This window comes from Pteronotus mesoamericanus, unplaced genomic scaffold (assembly GCF_021234165.1).
Source record: "Pteronotus mesoamericanus isolate MK-2021 breed Mesoamerican mustached bat unplaced genomic scaffold, CSHL_Meso_final contig_163, whole genome shotgun sequence".
NCBI lineage: Eukaryota > Metazoa > Chordata > Mammalia > Chiroptera > Mormoopidae > Pteronotus > Pteronotus mesoamericanus.
Genome location: NW_026555064.1, coordinates 2,128,018 through 2,144,227, shown reverse-complemented (window position 1 = coordinate 2,144,227; position 16,210 = coordinate 2,128,018). Strand labels below are relative to the sequence as shown.

Here is a 16,210-nt window from a genome sequence, read left to right as displayed (position 1 = left end):
GGCTCCAGTTGAGCCCCGGATGTGGTTGCTAAGGCCGCAAAGAGAGGGGCGGGGCCAGCCTCCCGGAGAGGGGCGGAGGGGCCTCCTGGGAGACGCGCTGGCACCATAGAGACGTGGCCGGCCCGAGGAGATTGAGGGAGAGAGAGGACGTCCAGCGTCAAGGACAGCTCTACTTCCGGTTTCCTCACTTCCGGCTCCGCAGTCCGAGTCGTAGGCCGGGTTGGGAGGCCCCGGGTCTGTGTCCTCGGCGGTTGGTCAGTGAGAGGCTGTGACAGCTGTATTAACTTCCCGCCCCCGAGGAGCCGAGGTGCGTGGGGGGGAGGGGAAGAAGGAAAGGGCCCTGGTCGCATTTCCGCTCACTTCTTCCCAAGACTGAGATTATTTCGGAGAGCAGCGGCAGGGATCACCCTCGACCTGAGAGCTGCCGGGTTCCCAGCAGACAGGTGAGGGCGGAGCTGGCCCACCTAGGAAGAGGTGGAGGACGGCTAGTCTGAGTGGTTGGCTGTGGCGGACACGTTGCCTTTGGGGTTCCAGACATGCACAGGGTACTCCGATGCTTAGTCTTTGCCACGTCTGCCCAAGTGTTTGGTTTCTACCCCTTCGTTCCTCCTGTCCCCCGAAATAGCTGGATGAAGAGGGAGGCCTGGCCCCTTCAGGGCGGCACCGTCTTGGCATTGCATGCATTGGGTGGGAAGAGGGGTTGCAGGATCCAGGTCTTTCTCCATTAAGTCTCAGCGTGGGCCACCTTCAGGTTTGGTCTCCAGCCTTTATTTCTCTCCTCTCCCTGCAACCCCGACTTCTCTCCCGCAGTGAGAGAAGGGAGACAGTGATAGTCCCTCCGAGCGGTTCTCCGGACAGTAGTAATGCAGGAGGAGGATCCTTGCTTATGAAATGTCCCAAGCCTGACTGCTCGTGGGAACGTCCACGTAACGCTGGAGTTTGGGAGGGAAGCTGTGCTGTCGTCTTTTCGTCTGTTCCTCTTTGCCAAGTTACTACTGTTTACGTGTCTAGGAAAAGGAGAGAGATTTTTTTAAGAACAGTTTCTAGATGCTTTTTCCTTTTACTTTATTATTACTTCATTTTTTTGTTATTATCTCCTTCGAGCCCTTTGATCTCAAAAAGTGTGTAGTTTACACTTCGTGCACATCCTGTAACCACCTACCTCCCTTTAGGATTTCTGTTCCTGTCCCTTAGTTATCTCCTGAAGTATATGCTTTCTCTAACTTGGTTCTTATTTGATAAGGAAAAATGGAAGATTTACAAGACTTCATAAACCTGTGCTTTGACCTGTAAGGGTGTGTTCACGTTTATCACTTGACTTCTTTGGCATGGGAACGTGCTCCAGAACTGGTTACTTTAAATCAGTCCTGTGTTAAGGCTGCAGGAATTGGTCATGTCATTGCTGCTATCTCAGAGTGATTACAACACACTGTATGTTAGTACTGTTTTAATTCAATTTTTTTTTCCGTTCTGTTTGTTTTCCTTGCTCAGCGTGACCAACACCCTCTCCCAGCCACCACGTCTGACACTAGAATTTCTAATCTTATTTTATTTTATGGATTAAATCTCTGCCTCACTTTCATTCTTTTTCAGATTGATAAATTATCTTAATCATGGGTTATGTCTGTGACTCAACCCCAACTCTGAAATTATGTGCAAAGTTTTGTTTGAGTGCATTTTGGGGGTGTGGGGGAGTCCATTTTTTTAATCAAATTCTTAAAGGAGATATATAACTTCCAGATAGTGTGTGTATGTGTGTGTGTGGATATATATGGTGTGTGTATATCTACACACTATGCATGTATATATACATATCTACACATACATATATATCCACACACACATATAGTGTGTATATATATATACACTGTAGTGCGTGTATATATACAGTATAGTGTGTGTATATATAGTATGTATATATATGTAATATATAACCTCCAGATGTATAATGACATCTTAGTGTCTTGTTGAAGTTAATGAAAACTTTTTTTGCGGGGCTCTTATTTTTGAAATTGTAAATAACTTGTTTGGGGAGAATAGAATGCAGAGATTCTAGCTTTATATTGAAATCTCTAACTACTTCAAAACATCAGTGTTTCTAAATTCCTTCCTACACCTAGAGAAGGAAGTAAGATTGCCTACTTTAGTTCCTGATTTGTGGTTTTGAGATTTCTTTTTAGGGATAACTGTTTGTCGCCAATGCCATGGATCTCCAGTGGATTTCTGAATTAATGCATTTATTAGTTTTTAAATACATCTTAAATATCACCAACCTACTAAGTATAATTCAGTGTAAAAAATTAAATTCTTACTGTACGTTGCTCTCATTTTCTTGTTTTTCACTTTAGGCATCTGCTTTGGCTGTGGCTTTGGCTTTGGCTTTGGCTTTGCTAGGAAGGGCAAATAAGGTCTTTCAGTAGTGTGGTCTATAAGCTTTCAGTAAGCGGCAGCTTATCATAACAGCCCCTTTCCCACTATTCTATATTAGGTATATTAATGATTGTTCTCTCTATTGAATAAGTTAGTATGCTTCCAAAACTGATGTAAGTTTAGAGTGCGTATTTGAACTTACTGATTGGGTTATGGAATGTTTGCTGATGAAAGGTTAAAGTTCTAAATGTTTTACATTTGTTTCATAGAACGGTAGAACTCGAAGAGACCTATATAGCTTATCATAGTCCATATAAAGTAACCAGTTTCTTCTACTTACAAAGTAAAATAATTTTCTTTCTAACATCCTCACTTGAGGAGGAACAGAAAACATAACTTTATAAAGAGTAAATTATGCTATATTAGTTTCCTTCTAATGTAATGACAAAGTCAGAAGATAGAGTATATCTAACAGCATAACTACAATTAACACTCATATGCTTACTGTGTGCCAGGCATTATGCTAAATGCTTTACACAATTATCTCATCTAATCTTTACAACAACATCATAAAGCAGCTAAAATTTTTATAGATGAAGAAACTAAACGATTACCAACAAAACTAAATGATTAACTGAAGCTAAAGTAAGCTGCTCGGGATCACATGGGCAGAGCCAGAACTGAACCTAGGTTGTCTGACTCCCATTTGTGAGCCTTAGCTACTGCTCTAGACTGCTGCTTTCATATTTTCTTTACATCTTTCTTTGACCTGAAGTTAGGGGTATCTCACCTGATATTTTATCAGACGTTAAGAAAATAAGATGTAAACCTTTACGAACACCTGGTTGAAATCCTACCAAAAAGCAGGACAAGAAGTAATAAATTTGGAGTGTTGATAGACTTTTCCCGTGGGGATGTATATAAATTTGTGTGTGTATTGTGACATGTGAAGAGTAGAAAATGTGAAAATAAGGATTTTTATTTTTTTATTTTTATTTTTAATTTAATTTTAATTTATTTTTTCAAATACATTTGTCTCTGCCTCCCCCCTAAAAATAAGGATTTTTAAATAATAAACTCAGCATTGTGAGAGTACAGAGGCAGAAGTAATGCCTGCTTGAGTATGATTGGTAGGGTAATAATATGGGTGTAATAATTTATGGTTTCAATTTTAATATGTCAGCCAAAATGTCATATTGTGTGCTTGAGTGTGATATTGTTATGTTACAAAATTACATGCTTATAATTTTGTAACAAAAAAGGGGCATTGTTTGTGCCCAACCCTGTATATTCCAGAATTTATCATGGGATCATTTAGGATAGAGTAAGGAATAAATTAAGGATGGAGGAAGGAGTAAATCCAACAGAGAATTTTAGCTAATTCGGCTATGGATGAAGAACTAACAATATATGTACAGACTGGAAAGAGTAGTTGCACATAATAAGGAAGATGATGACTTAGGGATCATGACCGTCTAAAAGTCAGATGTGCACCAGCATTAGTTCTAGGATGTATGAAAAATACTGTAAACCAAAAGAATCTGAAAATAATCTTATCTCAGTCTCAACTAGCTTTAGGCAGTCATGGGAGCCACTGAAAAGCTCTTGCAGAATCTCAACTATTCTCTATTAGACAAAGGTATATATATTTTTTCCTTTATTCCTTTTCTCCTTTTTCCCTCTATCTTATTGTTATTCCCCTCTCCTCCAGTATTTCTAAACCTTTGTCATAGGATAGTTATAGGCAGATGTTGCTGGAAATCGCTCAAATCTTCTGTGAAAATGTGGCAATACCTTTGCCATATTCTCATCAACAAGTTTTTATTTTGTTTCACTGTTGTATATCTATGCAGCTCTTCAACATTCAGGCTTGATCCTGTTTTACCCTTTGGAAACTGACACACTGGCTTTGGGGCAGGATCATAAGAACAGCAGAGTTTGATGATGAACCCTAAATTATCCAGGGGAGAGAGTAAGTTAGCCGACTCATTTCTGCCAACATGAGGTAGTGTTTTCAAACAAGTTTCCAAACTTTTCTGCGTTTTGGCACACATGGAAAATGATTATATTTGTATGACAGACTATAGCCAGGCCCTTCCCTGGCCCTCTGAAGGCTGAAGCGGGTGAGGAGAGTGGGTCAGTATTTCAGCACATCTGTAACCCATTCTTGGTACGCCGAATGGAAGGAAAGCTTTGCCCTAGAGAAGAGGAATATGTTACTCTTTGTTTAATACCTCCTGTTTATTCAGCATATAACGTTTACAAAGCACTTTGACATAAGTTCTCATTTTATTTTTATTCCAGTTATGTTGAGTAGGTAGAACAAATAACATTACCATGTTAGAAATGAAGAAATTGAGATTTTAGATCAAGTTCTTTGTATGAGGTCACACACCTAATAAGGGATGGGTCAGGTGGTGAAAACCTGGGAGTAAAGAGTCGTTGGGGGCTGAGCAGTGGCATGTGACCTCCAGAATGGCCAGGATCCTCTCTGTTTTGTTTCAGAGTGCTGCCTTCAGCATCTAGGGCAGCTCTAGGCACAGAGAAGTTCATAATAGCTGTCATTTTTTGAGTGCTACTCTGGCTAGGCATTATGCTTTATAAATGCTATTTGTGTATTAGGAATTCTTGTTTCTAATAACAAATGAAGAAACGGGTATAGAAACCACTAGGAATATTTAATCCAAGGTCACCCAAGTAGTAAAAGGACAACCACAAGACTTGATCACTGAAGTTGCTTGATCCAAAGCATGTATTCTTTTCACTGTAGTGACTAAATGATTTTAGGACATTGCAGAGTAGAGATTGGATTCTCATTAAAGTGTGTGACATTGGAGACAAGAGGGTGAGGATGAAAGGAAGATAGGCAAGTGGACTGTTAAATGTTTATTTTTAGCAGTTTGAGTCAGAATTCTAGAGATGATGACTGCCTAATGGGATTTCCAAGGTGTTTGAGGATGGGCCTGGAGTAGAAGAGAAATTACTGAAACTCAAAGAGAGTAACTTGAGTCAGTGGTGCTACAGGTACTACTAACTAAAGGCTTGAAAATCTAGATCCTCTTTATATATGACTAATGTTAATTGTAGGCTATTTCTTAAAGGTAGGTTTACAGATTATTTTTATATTTCTCTTTCTGTATTTCTTAATTTTTCTATATGGCATGTTAATTATACAAGTAATACATATTCTTGAAATAAAAGTTCAAATAATATAATAAGCAGATGGAATGAAAATTTCTTCTTCTCTAAACCCTCTAGTCCCAATACCCACTCTCAGTTAATTCACGAGGTAGTCCTTGGGAATTAGATGAAATGCACAAAGAAGCACTAAACCCATGCTAATAACGTATGGCTATTTAAATTAGTTAAAAATAGAGTTTAAAAAATTCAGTTCCTTAGTCATACCAGGCACATTTCATTTGCTCAGTAGCCGCATGTGGCTGGTGGCTATTTTACTGGATAGTGCAGGTATAGGTCATTTACAGTAACATTAGCCAGTCCTGCTAAAACTTTAAAATACTGTGCAATTATTGACATAATTACTAAACTATTGAACCAAGATTTTTAAAATATCTGTGTCTAGCAGCTTTTGTTTTAGCTGATAAAATATTGCCATGTTTTCTCTCAGCTTTTTGATTTAAATACAGATGACCGAAGTCTGTATATTCTTGGATATTTGGGGGTTATAGTTAACTGCTTTGCTAAGATAAAGATCTCAGCTTTTCTGAGAGCGTGGGCATTTTCTATCCCCTTTGAGCTCTAGACCTGTGTGTCTTGCTTTCTAATTGGCACCCTCTTGAATAAGGTATCTCAAATATAATATGTCTAAAACTAAACTGATTCCCCTTTCACTCCCTACCCCTCCAAAAACCCCCAAATATTTGTCCTCTTTCTTTGTTCCCTATTTCAGTGAATATACTCCATTATCTTTCCTGCTGTAAAATTCAGGAAATGAGGAGTGATTCTTAATAACTTTTTTCCTCTGATATATCCAGTCTGTCAGTTTTATTAACCTTGAATCTATTTCTTCCCATTTCTTCTGCTACCACTCTAACTTGTTACTATCATCTTGCCTGAAATTTCTATAGTAGCCTGAATTCTTGTCTACCTACTTCTCTTTTGGCCTCTCTCTAATCTGTCATCCATTCTGAAGGCACAGTGAGTGGCTTATTTTGAAACACACATCTGATTGTCACTCTCCACTCCTCTTCCCCAATCTTTCTATGGCTTCCAATTGCTTCTAGGGTAAAAATGGAATCCTTAACAATGCTTAGTCCTCTGGCCTCACCTTTTACCATGTTCTGTTTAACTCTCCGCTTCAGCCAAGCTGGCCTTGTTCTAGTCCCTGTACTTGTCTTGCTCCTTTACCGTTACAAGGCCTTTCCTCGATGTGCTTTTCTCTCTCCCTGGATCACTCATTCTTTCCCTTCACTTGTTGGCTCCTAGCCATCCTTCCCACCTCTGCTATGTTTTGCTCCCTTAGGGAATATTCTAACCTTCCAGCCTAGGTAGTAACCTCATACATTTACCACAGTTCCAACTTATATTTGTTTGTGCGATTATGTGATTGCCTTTTTCTTCCACTGCCTCCAGACTCCGTGAAGATAGGAACCACATCTTGTTTTCTTTTTTGGCCCATTGTTGGACCCCTAAAACCTAGCTCAGTGTCTGACACCGAAATATTGATTGAATTTCCAAGGTGATGTTACTAAAGATTTCAGTGGATAGATTTTTATAATACAGGATTTTGAATATTAATATTTATAAATATAATAGTTAATAGAGTAATAGTGATATTGCCAGTTATACTGTTTTTTAAGTGCATGAAAGCAGATTAGTATTTTAATAATACAAACTTACATTATTAATTATTTTTAAAAACTAATTATAAAATATAGAACAGTATTCTTATTTTATAGTAAACTCATATTTTGGAACACTTTTAGATTTATGGAATTATTACAGAGATAGTGTAGAGAGTCCTACACACCCCAAGCCTCATTTCCCCTGGTCGTAACATATTACATTAGTATGGTACATTTGTCACAATTCACGAACCAATATTTATACATTATTATTAACTACCACCTGTTCACATTGCCTCCGTTTTCTCCTGTTGGTCCTATTTCAGGACCCCGTCCAAGATAGCACATTACATTTCGTTGTTATGTGTTCTTTTGGTTTTGAGACACCTTGTTTCTCCGATGCTTTGCTTCTAATGACAGGTTGATAGTTTTGAGGGTTATTGGACAGGTATTTTGTAGACTGTTCCTCCGTTGGAATTTGATGTTTTTTTCTTGAGTAGACTGGGCAATGTGTTTTCAGCAGGAAGATGACAGCAGTAAAGTGCCATTCAGATATCATATCAGGAGTATATACTGTCAAAAGGCCTTAGCACTGTTGATGTTAAACTTTATCACCTGGTTTGAGATATTGTTTGTCAGTTTTGTCCATTGTAAAGTTACTTTTCCCACCTCTTCTTTTTGCACATTGTGGTTTTAATAAGGAAGTCACTATAGGAAATCCACACTTAAGGAGTGCGGAGTTATGGTCCCCCTCCTTACCAGTGGAGTAGTACATAAACTTGTATGAATACTTCCGCAAAGGAGATTGGCCTCTTCCCTCCACTTACTAAATTAGTCCATCGTTTGTGTGTGTTTGTGTATGTTTGTGTGTGTGTATACATCAGTATTGACTCAGGGATATTTATTTTATACTTTGAGTTATAACCAGTACTACTTTACCTAATTTTTTGCTCTAACTATTCCAGCTTTGGCCCTTGGAATCTCTTTCAGTTGGCTCTTTTAAGCCCCTTTTTACTTTCTGACACTATAAGATCCTCCAGACTCATCTTGTATATTTCTTGCCCCAATCCTAGAATCAGCCAGTTGTTCAAGGAGTATATGGTTCCCTTTATTGAAGGATAATATAAGAATCCAAGATCTGGGCACTATATGTGCTCTTTATGGTTGGGGTTGCTGCTAGGAAATATAAACTAACTCATCTACACACATATATATCCTTAATATATATATCACATAAAATATATATATCAAATATATATCCACAGATACTTCTATATATAACTACATATAAAGCTATAGTCTTAGATTATTTGCTCTGAGTTTTTTCCATTGAAAAAATTACCTGTGAATATTCAGGGGTTTATTTTAGATGGTTTTGGGAATTTAGTAACAGAATAAAAGTACCTCTCCAGTTCTCCTCATTCTTGGTTGGCTTCACTGATAATGTTCTGGAATTTAGCTAGCCATCTATGAAGAATGAGGACACAGTATACTGAATAATTTAGAGTTTATTTACAGGTTGTTTTCTTTCAGGGAGTAATTTAGTTTTGAGAGTCTTATCATTTTACTTCTCATTAGTTTCTCTGTAACACAATCTGAGTGGGGAAAATAAAAAGACTTCTCCAAACAGTTAATTTAGTTACTTGGTTAAAAGTTGGGAAGGTTAGTGGGGATGGGGACAGTTGATTATCTGTTAGGTTGATTTTTAAACTGTTTCCCATTACGAGATGTAATTGAGAATTATCTGTACTTTGCTAAAACTTTCTACTTTTGAATTGTCTAGATGGACATGTTTATCTTAATGAGCAATCTGAACTTAGTTTATCACTATCTAAAAGGCCTTATAGGTGTGCAGCAAAATAGCTTTTGCAGATTCCAGATAGTTGTTGACATAAAGACGATAGCATAATGTAAATGATTCTTTATTATCTTATCTCTTTTTATTTGGGTATTGTACTTATGAAATAAAATGTAACGTACTTTAAACATATGTTTGATAAACCATTTTCAGTTCAATATCAGTTGCAGTGGACAAGGAAAAGGGCTTTTTTGCCTATTTTAAGAAAATTACAATCATAAAAAACAAAATTATTTTAAATTGTTTTGACTAAAACAAAACTTCTGTATTTTGCATATTATTTTTCAATTCTAAACATGTAGTTATTTACTGTAGACACTGTTTTAACTGTAGATTTTTTTTACTGTAAAGTCAGTTTAACTTGAATAATGAAATAAAACAAGTCTTTACCATTCTCTTTTTATTTATTCATGAGTGAGAAAAGATAGACATATTTCAATAGATTTCATTGAGAATGAGAGTGATAGAGCCACTTTCTTTCATCTTAGCCTGGTAACCAGTAACCAAGTTCAGATCAGAGCAATCCCAAGTTTTGCTACTTTTTGCTCTAAGTTTTCCCTGTTTACCACCTTAGCATTTTCCTTGGTGGAACTTCTTGGTCCCATATATTATATTTATAGCACTTCTCCAACTTTTTTGCTGAAGAACCCCAAAAAGAACACTTCAGATGTTTCTTTGGAGATCCATATTTTATCATAAAATTTCAACATATTTTGTAGAAGACATGTGTGTATTGTTTTATTTAAGTGAATTTTGCTTTAGATTCCATAATATCATACTCATTTTAATAAAAGGAGTATACATTCTCGTTCCAGTATGATATATCATGTTTATTCTTTTTCTTTCTGTCCTGTTTATATCTGCCTTCGGATGTTTTGAGCATATCATTTCAGACCCTTGTGGTGTGTAAGTTGCTTAATTTGAAAACCTTGTGTTATGATTTCTGATCAACAACACTCACCCCATATATAGATCCCTTACTATTAAACTTCTGAGTCTTTAACTCATTGGTATCAAGGAGATTCAAATGCAGTTTTTTGTTTCTGGTATCCATCGAGTTTTTTGTTTTCTCTTAACTCCCTGGATCCCAGCAAATCTAGTATCTCCTGCCCTCTCTTTCCTGGGTCCTAGAAATACCCTAAATGCATTTAATAGTTTTAGAGTATAGAATACTTCCTCATTAAATTCTGGTTAAAGTTCTAAATGTAGTTTCCCTTTGGATAGATCTAGTCTGTTTAGTTTGTAGAAATCAGAATGTGATTTTGATTGTAAAATCAAAACAACTCCAAACAAATCTAAAAAAAACAAACTAAGCAAACAACCAGAACAGGAAGAGAATCATAGATCTGGAGGTTATTTGGAGGGTTATCAGATGGAGGGGGAAGAGGATAATGGGGGAAAAGGTGCAGGGATGAAGAAGCATAATTGGCAGGTCCAAAATAGACAGGGGGATGTCAAGAATAGTATTGGAAATGGAGAAGCCAAAGAACTGACATGCATGACTCATCGACATGAACTAAGGCGGGGGGATTGCTGGAGGGAAGGGGGGTACTGGGCAGAGGGGGCAAAGGGGGGAAAAATTGGGACAACTGTAATAGCATAATCAACTATGTATTTAAAATAAAAACTCAAACGGATGAATGATAAGCTTCAAATGATACTATTATTTATGTATTTCTTACAACTGCTAATTAATAACTCAGTTTATAGGTTATTGGTTCTTACATTCATTAGCACATAAATACCTCTAGCCGATTTAAAGTAGTGCCCCAGAGATGACTGAAGGCATCTGTGGCCTCCAGTACAGACGCATCTGTGAGGCCTGAGTATTAATGGTAGTATTATAATAGTAATTTATCATTCTATTTTGAGGGCAGTTTTTAAAAGATGACTGTATTTATGTAAAGAACAGAAAACATTTTAAACACAAATTATGTTACTAACTTTTTACATCTTGTCATTCCCTATGTATGTTAGCTATCAAAGTTATGAACTTCTAAAAAATAAATGTGAAGAAGGTCAGAGCCTTTAAAGAATATGAATAAAACTCAGATTTAGTACTTATCTCTGTAATTCTCAGAAATTCAGTTCCCTATTTCTCTGTCTGCCTGGGGTTATTTGGTCTTTTCTTGAGCTGGATGATAATGATGTAACCAATTGGGCCAATTGTTTAATATAGGGGAGCAGATGATAACTTCTATTTCACAAGAAAACAGAAGACAGCAAAGATGAACTGCTGTAACTTTCTTGATTTCCACTCTACTTTTTGCTTTCTCCAGGGCTCCTTTCTCCTTTTCTTCCCTCAGTGGAAGAGATTTCCTCCCATCTAAGGGTAATTTCTCCACCTTTGCTCAGAACTCCTTATTGTTTTTCGAAGCTTTTTTAAAATCTCATTTTAGAATTGCAAAAATAGTACAGAAAGTTTCCTTATATTCCTCACCCCTCTTCTCCTAATGCTCACATCTTACATAACCATAATATAATTATTAAGAATAGGAAGTATAATTATATAATTATAAAGTTATCAAGAATGGGAAATATTATTTAATATTATTAAATAAACTATAGTTCTTATTAGAATTTCACCAAATTTTCAACTGTCTTTTTGCTATTTTAGGATTCTGTCTAGGAACCCCCATTGAATTTAGTTGTTTCTCTTTAGTCTCTTTTAAACTATAGGTTTCCCACACTCTTCTTAACTTTCACAACTATGACACTTTAGAAGAGTACTGATCAGTTATTTTGTAGAATGTTCCTCAGCTTTGGTTTGTCGAATATTTTCTCATGATTGGACTGCACTTATGCTCAGTGCAGCATATCACGGGGATTACGATGCTGACATGTCTTCCAACTGGTGATTACTTATCACTTGGTTAAGTTGAATCCGTTGAGTTTCTTCACTGTGAACTCTGAATTTCTTCATCTACTGTCTCTCCTTTTCAGTAGATAAGTACCTTGTGGGAGATGCTTGGAAATTATATTGTGTAAATCCTTTTTGTCCTTAAACTTTTACCCTCTTATTTTAGTATCATCAGTGGATCTTGTCTGCAACATTTATTACTGTGATGTTCACCTAATGGTGATTGTTTCCCTCTCTCTTTTCTTTATCAGCTGAGATTCTTTTGTAAGGAAGCATTGTCTCTTTACCCCCATTTACTTATTCATTTGGTTATTTATGTCAGCATGCACTCATTAATATTTGCCTCATTTTGCAGGTTTAAATTCAGAACTATCATTTATTTTGTTGCTCAGTAAACAAAGCTAGGAAACCTATGCATATAAATACATATGTATGTGTATTACATTTATATATATTACACACACACATTAAAAACCATGAGTTTATACTGGTAATTGATTCCAATCCAACACCACGAGTTTTATGTTAGCATTTCTCCTTTTTTTATTTATAATTTTTTTCTCCAATAGTGAGGAATCTAGTTCTCAGTATTTACCTTCTATATACTTATTTCTTGAGCTCTATTGTACACATAACGTAATTTCAAACTTATTAATCTATACCCCTGTGAAAAACTTTTACTAATTAGATTAACAGTATTTATGTAAGTTATGAATACAGTAAAATATTTATTAATAGATCTTTTAAATTCTGCTTCATGCCGCAAATGATTTTATCGAATTATTTTTTAATCATTAAGGTATGTATTCTTACATGCTACATACTTTTTCTGAACTTCTGGTTTTGTTTCTTCACCTGTTATAATCAATAGGTACTCATATGATTGTAGATAATTTTGCAAAGCAAATTATGACTGAAGTAAATTATTTATGTTGTGGAATATTTGTAAAGATATTGGTGAAGCGATACAGCTTTTAATTAAGTTATTTAATGTATGTTTAACACATTTTACTTTTAGGCATGTCTGACTGCAGCAATGATACCCCTACTCTTGGTGCATCTAAAGCAGCCACAGAAGAAGTCAAGTCTAATTCTGAGGTGATTGGGTGGCATTTATACTGCTCTCCAAAGACAGCCTATGTCAGTCAAAGTTTTAGACTGTACAAGCTGACCTAGCTGACTTTTGTGCTAGTCTTTTATACACATAAACTCAGGAAAGGAGTGGGAAGGGAGAGAGGTCTCTTCTTAATAGGAAGTAAGTTACCATTTGCTTTTTCACAATAAAATGAACATAAAAGTTGGGGTCCAGTTATAGCTTTTAGTTTAAATGCAAAATGAGGTTTCTGTTGAAATGATAGTAGTTATAGGTTCATTTACTCTGACATACTCTTTCTAGTTAGATATGCATCAGAATCCAAGTATAGAGCTTTTTTAAATACTGAGTTCTGGATTTCAGAATCACAGAATCAGAATCTACAGTGATAAACACAGTGCCATGTATATTTTTTGTTTGTTTTTGGGAGTTCTACAGGTGATTCTAATATATACCACCTAAGAACTACTATTTTAATTCATCAGAGTAAATAAAAACATTAGTTTGATAGTGAAATCAAGTTACTAGTTTTTTTTAATACCTAATATTAATAATATCTCTCATATTTATAGTGCTTAAAGGTTTACAGAATAACCCTTTCATATTGTCCCACCTTGGTCCTTAGGACAATTTGGTATAATTCAGTTAGGTAAGTAGAATAATTGTTATTTTCCCCATTTATTTGTTGAACGTATTTAACTTTCAGGGAGGCAGTGACTGACTTTCAGTAACTGGCAAGGCTGGAACACAGCATGTGTCTTTTGTCTCTAGTTGCAGTGTTTCTGAACCAATTTGCCATCTGTATATTTGATATAATGGCAGCCACAGTGTTTCTTCAATCCAGCCAAGACACTGTGGGTCTGCGTGACAGGCTTCCATGTAGGAATCAGAGCTAGATAATTTATTTTTAGTTCTGAAGTCAAAGATGAATTCTGGTTGGCAAATTGTCTATTATCTTTGAAGGATTTAGGATTCTTTGTGATTTAAAATAGTTTGGCTTTTACCATTCATGAAAGCAGTGTCGTAGTTATATTTAGTTCCGAGAAACTAGGGAGTTATGTATACTGTATTTACCTTAACACATGGATTTGATTTTTTGTGATCAGATCTCTGAATCTGAATCTGTACTATTGAGTGATGATCAGAGCAAGTTTGATGCATGTGATCTACAGGAAAGTTTAGTAGCCCAGCCAGTGATGGAACTCCTCATAATAAAAACATTCTGCAGGGTGGGGCAAAAGTAGGTTTACAGTTGTGAGTATGCAAAACAGAGTTTATTCTTGTGTTATAGTTTATTAATTATTGTATTATTTTCTATACGAACAATTATAAACCTACTTTTGCCCCACCCTCTGTTTGTGGTTTACCACTGGGAGTTTTGTCTTTGTGACTGTCACTCAGATAGATGCTAAACTAGAAGTTTCCTACTCAATAAAGAGTTAAGCTTGGATGACAGGGACCTGAAGGAAACCACTGCCAAGTAATTGTTCAAATTTGTCTATAAATTAACAATCAAGTCCATGTTAGGCATTCCCTGCTTTTTTAGCCATACTCGAATGTGCAGTATTCACAAGGAATACTTTTAAAAAAAAATTAGGTGTGTGAGTGTAATATGAATTCGTACCCAAATTTAAAAGCATTGTATGAGTTTACAGTTAACTGAAGTAGGATAAGGAATATTTTGTGACTTTAAAATTCCCCATCTGTTAGTATTCTACTAATTTAAATCTGCTTTTTTTCAAAATCCATGATGATAACATTTTTGGGATCAAATTTTGCTTATAAGAATTCTTCTTTTAATATGGCTCTGTAAACATTTTGGTGATTCCTTAGCTTTAAATGTTCTTTACATCAGAATTTTCAGTAATTCACATTAATCCTAGCGGAACTTGGCACTTCACTGGGGTTGATTTGATGAATGAATGAATTCTCACTCTACTAGTGTAAATGATCTGGATATTGGTTTTTGTGGGGGGTTTTTAGGAATAGAATATGATGACTTAGGTCATAGTTTTAATTTCTTTAAAAGCAAAACAAAACAGCCCTGAGCGGCATGGCTTGGGTGGTTGCGTGTTGTCCTACAAACCAACGGGTCATTGGTTTGATTCCTGGTCCCAGCCCATGCCTGGGTTGCGGGCTGATCCCTGATTGAGGCATATACAAGAGGCACCCAATCGATGTTACTCTCTCACGTTGAGGTTTCTCTCTTATGTTGAGGTTTCTCTCTCTCCTCCTCCTTCCCTTCCCCCTCTCTAAAAATAAATAAATACACACATATGTACATACATACATAAAATCTTTAAAAGCAAAACAACAATGAAAACTCCAGCATTTTGAACTGAGCCCAAAATATTATCAACCCTGAAAAAGAAGAGTTTTAAAGTTCATTTAGGGTCTATAAAGTGAATTGCCTTGCTCATGATCACTTAGATAGTTAATTGCAGAACCCAGAATGATTTCCTAACTCTTGATCAAAAGCTGTTTCCATTAAAATGTCTATCTCATTAGTGACTATAAAGATGCTTTTGTTATTCTACATATGGGTTTTATTTTTTAATGATGTAAGATTTCTTTTTTTTTTTCTTTTTTGGATTAAAAAAAGAAGAAAACATGAACTTGGCTTGCTTTGTACTCTAGTCCAATCTTGATTAGAGCAGATAAAGGTAGATTTTGTTCTTTGTATTTTTAATATTCAGACCTTTACCTTGAAATATGTTTAAACTGCTGCTTCTGTATCTGCAGAAGAAATAATAGCCTAGTAGGCACCATTCACTGAGAGCCTATTAGGTGCCAGGTTGGGTTTTACACATATCTCACTTAATGCCACTGTAACCCTGTTTGCGTTTGAGGCTTTCTACTTCATTTTATAGATTAAACAACAGAGACCTGGAAGGGTTAACACAGCCAGTCAGGAAAAGAGCCCAAAGAAAGTAAAGATTAGTAAATGTAAGAAACTAATTAGGAAAAAATAATTTAAGGCAGAAGAGAAGGAATTTAGAAAACATGCAAGTAAGTTGATTTTTAACAACAGAAAAGGAAAGCAAGCAAATCAATTGTGTCAGGTATTTATTAATATATCCTTATATCATTGATTGAATTTTTCTGTCTGCCCTTCAATATATTCAGTATACCAGTTTCTAATATCCAAAAAATATATATAAATAATTTAATTCTTCTTTTATATAAGTAACTCAGAGGTCTAAAAAGTGAATTGGGTACAGATC

General features: G+C 36.0%; 1 protein-coding gene across 5 annotated transcripts in view; it reads left to right on the top strand.

The window, feature by feature from the left end:
- Positions 1-206: 206 nt before the first annotated feature.
- Positions 207-16,210, top strand: part of ARFIP1 (ADP ribosylation factor interacting protein 1) — an 87,231-nt gene continuing 71,227 nt past the window's right edge. For 2 of the 5 annotated variants that reach the window (XM_054562443.1, XM_054562420.1), the window contains exons 1-2: positions 313-443; positions 12,912-12,991. In XM_054562443.1, the coding sequence (XP_054418418.1) occupies positions 12,914-12,991 (78 nt within the window). In that variant the 5' untranslated portion in view covers positions 313-443; positions 12,912-12,913. The other 3 variants (XM_054562426.1, XM_054562435.1, XM_054562460.1) reach the window with 3 other exon arrangements.